The 5568-nt window shown below is 31.6% G+C and overlaps 1 protein-coding gene across 1 annotated transcript; it reads left to right on the top strand.

Moving 5' to 3' along the window:
* The first annotated feature begins 3788 nt into the window (after positions 1-3788).
* LOC133296016 (clathrin heavy chain 1-like) lies at positions 3789-5347 on the top strand. Its single transcript, XM_061494965.1, has 8 exons — positions 3789-3818; positions 3867-3983; positions 4185-4244; positions 4364-4450; positions 4670-4753; positions 4842-4976; positions 5067-5129; positions 5216-5347. Exons 1-8 carry the CDS (start codon positions 3789-3791, stop codon positions 5345-5347), a joined length of 708 nt encoding a protein of 235 aa, XP_061350949.1.
* Positions 5348-5568: the final 221 nt, after the last annotated feature.

Genomic DNA, 5568 nt, shown 5'->3' on the forward strand with positions numbered 1-5568 from the left:
AGACCAGGTAATCCTAATCTCTAGGTGGTTGTAGATTCGTTGTGTATGAAATTTTATTGTGTGCATCCTAATCTTTAGGTAGTTATATGTTTTATTGTGTGTATCCTAATCTTTAGTTAGAAATTTATGAGATTTAAAGAAATGCATAAGACATATTTCCTTTATTTAAACTTTAGTCTTTGGTTTTATTTTAATGTAATAAATTTAGCCTTGCACCTGTGTAATACCCAATATTTTTATTAACTTTAACCTTATGCCTTTTAGTTTAATTGAGAAGCTCAAACTTTTAAGTTTCGAGGACGAAACTTCTTTTAAGGAGGGTAGAATGTAATACCCCATATTTTTATTAATAATAATAATAATAAACTATAAATTAGTAGTAATATATATATATATATATATATATATATATTTATTTATTTATTTTTATTGGAAAAATAATTTTGATACTTTGTAATACTCTAGGTTATTAATAATAAAATAATATTAATATATATGAATGATGAGTCAGCATTGAGTCAGTAATGTGTAAGCCTTAAACTTCAACTATAAATAGAGGTGTAGCCTAACCAAACCAATTCACTCTTCAACATTTCTCCTCTACTATTCTCTCTTCTTTGTTCAAAAACTTAGTTTAATTTATTTTATATTCTTCTGATTACCAACCGGTTCTCTGCCCCAAATTACTCTTTTCTTCTAGAAGTTAGCGAAAACGGAGACCAGGTAATCCTAATCTCTAAGTGGTTGTAGGTTAGTTGTGTATAAAATTTTATTGAGTGTGTCCTAATCTTTAGGTAGTTATATGTTTGATATATGTAATCTTAATCCCTAGAGAGTCATAGATTATATTGATATGAATTTTGATATATGTAATCCTAATCTCTAGGTGTTCTTAGGTTAGTTTTATATGAAATTATTATAATAGAATTTTTATTTTGAGAATAAATGGATATGATTGAATATCCATATTTTAATGATTGAATAATTATGATAATTGATGTGATGTGATTGTATGAATGACGATGATTAGATTTGGGTTTTACTATGATAAATGTTGAAGATTTGAATTATTATATCCTTGAATAAATATGAAAGTTATGATGACCTTGAGTAATGGATATATTGAAAGAAGAAATTTTCAAATGTGATATGATAATTGAGTGTGATTGTAAATAATTAAATAGTGGGATGATAGCTTTGGGATGGTACCTCCCAAGGTGATGAACACAACTTTTATATCACGATTCTTAAATTCGAATTATTACATGTGATATTTAGGAAATTTTTATTGGAAAAATAATAGAATTTTTATTTGAATGTAGTAGAGTTAGCCTTGCACTTGTCCCTGTACAAGTGCGACGGTAACACTTCCCAAATTCGATTATTTTGAACTTCCGCTGTTATTTATAAGATTATTGAATTTATTTATGCTATTATAAATTGTTAGAATTTGGGGTGTTACAACCTGTCCATTGTACAGGTGCGGCGGTAACATTCCCCAAATTAGATTTAGATTAGCTTTCGCAATATTTCTATTATTATAATTGTAAAAAAAAAAGAATTTTGACAATTTATTTATTATAAGATTGTTTTATAAATTGTTAGAAATTTGGGGTGTTACAGTTATCTTAGGACCATTTTGTTTCACGTGAAAGATGTTGTTTTTTGGAGAATTGTTATTCATTAGTTGCATTATAACTCAATTGCTGCATCTGTGTGGTCTTTATTTCGGCGTTTTCCCTGTAACCTAATCATTACTTTTGTTTACCGTAAATGGCCATTTCCTGTCACTGTTTCATTCAATGAAAGTGATAACCTTAACTTCATCCTTCAATGACTTTTATTATTATTTTTATTTTGTTCTATTATCCATTCAGAACCAATGACATATATTGATATGGTTCATTTCTTCTCTATATGTCATTCCCATTCTCAACTGTTGACAGACACTCTTTCATTCTCTGGAATCTAACCATAAATGTTTGCTTGTTTTGTTGTTGTTCAAGATAAGATGAGCTTTTTAGCGAAGATGTTTTTGTGCATGAATCTGTGTGCCAAGCCAACCCCCGTTGATGGGGATGAAGATGGTCGTGGGAACGGCACGCCGAACACAAAAGAAGCCGTCAAGGGTCTGACGTCGCAGGTCCTTAATACTATCTCCCCTCTCTCAACAAACATTGTTTTTTTCATCTTCTTTTTCCATCTTGGTTAAAACAAACAAAATCAAACCAAATGTTTACCTTCTTCACCAATCCTAACCATCGATAGTCATATGGTGTAAATTGATTTTAACTATCGTAATCAAATCTTGAGATATCAAAAATAAAAAACAAATATACATAAAAATTTCTCTACCCCTTGAAATGTTATAGTTACAATTGTCATTAAATATGTCTTAACATTTATTAATCGGATAAATAAGTCAAATGTTTTTATTATGGTATAAATTGATTTTCACGATGGCAGTTTAATTTTTGAAGTATCCAAAATTTAAAATAAACGTATCAGAAATTATAGGAAAAAAAATTCTCTACCCTAAGATCGTTATGATTATGGATGTCAATTAACGAATCCAACATTTGTTAATCAGATAAATAACCCAAATATTTTTTATTATGGTATAAATTGATTCTAATGACTGCAATCAAATTTTTAAAGTATCTAAAATTTAAATAATATATATATATATATATATATATATATATATATATATATTTAATGCTAGCTTACCATAAAAAGTAAATTCAAAATTTCGATGCCATGTTATTTTTTTATTAAAAATTGGGGCTTATAAATTTTTTGTTGCTGCATCAACACAAAATTTGTAGAACTCGTTAGCTATAGCATTGCACGGGTCGATACGCACAAAAAAAAAAAAAAGAGAAAAAAAAATTGTGGCCCTCATATTTTATTGTCTCAGCTGCAAAATAATTTTTGGAGGAGTAACGTAAAATTTATAAACCCCTTAAAAGGTCATTGAGAGGGTGTATGTGAGTGACCCGAATGCTGTGTTGCCATAAAATCTGTGCCATTTACTTTTTCTTTTCTTTTAATGAAGTCTAGATGTTATTTGTTATTTGGCATTTTACAAGATTTTTGGAATTGGTTGTTTGATTGGATTGTGTATTGGACTCCTTTAAAATGGTTTCTTTTTGTAATTACATTTCCTTTTTATTTAGACATTAACATGTATACTTGTTGACATTACAGGTTGTGGAACGTTTCCATGAATTATTTGCCCAAACAAAGTATAAAGAAGCAGCTGAGCTTGCTGCTGAATCTCCACAAGGAATCCTTCGGACACCTGATACAGTTGCCAAATTTCAGGTTTCTTATAGGATGTAGCTATCAATGATTTTGTTCATGCTCTTTCTGCAACAGAATTTACCTACAGTCATTTTTTTTAGGGTTAAAGGAAATTGAACTGTTTTTAGGTCTGTCCTATTTTTTGGGTCAATTAGACTGTAATGGTTAAAGTGTCACATTGTGTTCTATGTGGCAGAGTGTTCCTGTGCAAGCTGGGCAAACTCCTCCTCTATTGCAATATTTTGGAACACTCTTAACGAGAGGAAAGCTGAATGCCTTTGAGTCATTAGAACTGTCACGGCTGGTTGTGAACCAGAACAAGAAAAATCTTTTGGAGAATTGGTTGGCAGAGGACAAGCTTGAATGCAGTGAGGAGCTAGGAGATCTTGTAAAGGTTGGGTTGCATTTGAAATTTTGAAAAACTTTAAATTGATCTGTTTATTTATTCATTTTGCTTTTCTTTCTTTCTGATTGTTTGCCTAATGGTATACTCCTTGCTGAATTTGCTTATTGTCTAATGGTGTATTTGTGTTAATTTTTATAAGTGTGCTCCATTGTAGACTGTGGATAATGATCTTGCTATAAAAATATATATCAAAGCCAGAGCTACTCCAAAAGTTGTTACTGCTTTTGCTGCGAAAAGGGAGTTTGACAAGATTCTGATATACTCGAAGCAGGTAGATGGCATGTTTTATGAAATAATATTGAAGTTTGATTCATAAGATTCTTTTGTTCTTCTCTTGTTAAATTATTTAATGTTGTTATTATGGTCGGTAGAATATTTTACTCAGCCTGTATTATGAACATTGCATATCCTGCCCTTTTCATTTTACTGGAACAAATTTGTCCTGAACATTTTCATTACTTTGTTGCGATAGGTTGGGTATACACCTGACTATCTCTTCCTTTTGCAAACGATTCTCCGGACAGATCCTCAGGTATGTGAGAAACCTTTGTAATTTTGAACTATTTCAACAAGTTTACTTTTTTCATTTTAATTTGCAGAAAATTTTAGTTTTACAAATTAATTCAACTACTATTTCATTTTGATTTGCAGGGTGCTGTTAATTTTGCATTAATGATGTCGCAAATGGAGGGCGGTTGCCCAGTTGATTACAATACCATAACCGATCTGTTTCTTCAGGTTAATTATATACTGTAATTAATCCATTACAGTGATTAGTTATATAATATTCCTGCTTGGTGATCTTTTTTGTAGTACAAAATGTTTCTTTAAGTGGCATTATCTTTATTAGACTCGAAAGCACATGGACTGCCATGTCATTTCCCCTCCTTATTTTAGCAATATGCATTACTGGACAGTCCATTTATTAGCTTCTGGTTACTTTTTTGTCCTGCTCAGAGAAACCTGATCCGTGAGGCAACTGCCTTTCTCCTAGATGTTTTGAAGCCAAATCTACCAGAACATGGGTTCCTTCAAACAAAGGTTTCGGTCTTCATTTATCATTTGTTGTAGGCATTTACTCCTATTGTTCTTTCTTTGCAATGATTCCATCTTGTGAATTATTGTTCAGGTGTTGGAGATAAATCTGGTAACTTTCCCTAATGTTGCTGATGCAATTTTGGCTAATGGCATGTTCAGCCATTACGACCGTCCTCGTATTGCCCAACTTTGTGAAAAAGCTGGTCTTTATGTGCGAGCTTTGCAAGTAATGACTCTCCAAATGTGTTTTTCTCTTACCCTTTTTCCAGTTTAAGCTGATAATCACCCTCTTGCTGATTGCATTATTTTTTTACAGCATTACACAGAGTTGCCAGATATAAAACGCGTGATTGTAAATACACATGCAATTGAGCCACAGGTTTATGTTTCCTATTGTTTTTATAATTTATATAGTTTAACATCATGGTAATTTCAAAACACTCACTCATTATTTGGTTGTTGCAGTCACTTGTTGAGTTTTTTGGTACTCTGTCGCGAGAATGGGCATTAGAGTGCATGAAAGACCTATTGCTGGTCAATCTTAGAGGCAACCTGCAGATAATTGTGCAGGTACAGAAGTACTGTTGTCTTCTATAACTTGGAATTCACACTTTGACGGTTTAGCATACAACCGATGCTCTCTCAGAATCTGCAAAACAACCTTTAGATGCTCAGAATGCTCTTATTTACTCGTTGAATATACTAATATGTCATCAATAAAGACGACCACAAACTGATCCAAATAGGCTTTAAAGATCCGATTCATATAACTCATGAAAACGGCTGGTGCATTCGTAAGCCCAAAAGGAATAACCAGG

This window comes from Gastrolobium bilobum, unplaced genomic scaffold (assembly GCF_033153095.1).
Source record: "Gastrolobium bilobum isolate Gb01-03AN ecotype WA unplaced genomic scaffold, APGP_CSIRO_Gbil_v1 utg4359, whole genome shotgun sequence".
Classification (NCBI taxonomy): Eukaryota; Viridiplantae; Streptophyta; class Magnoliopsida; order Fabales; family Fabaceae; genus Gastrolobium; species Gastrolobium bilobum.

Coding starts and splice junctions, on each gene's coding strand:
- LOC133296016 (XM_061494965.1), top strand. CDS start 3,789: ATGGTATACTCCTTGCTGAATTTGCTTATT. Junction 3,819..3,866: donor CCTTGCTGAATTTGCTTATT/GTCTAATGGTGT, acceptor GCTCCATTGTAG/ACTGTGGATAATGATCTTGC. Junction 4,245..4,363: donor TTCTCCGGACAGATCCTCAG/GTATGTGAGAAA, acceptor TTTGATTTGCAG/GGTGCTGTTAATTTTGCATT.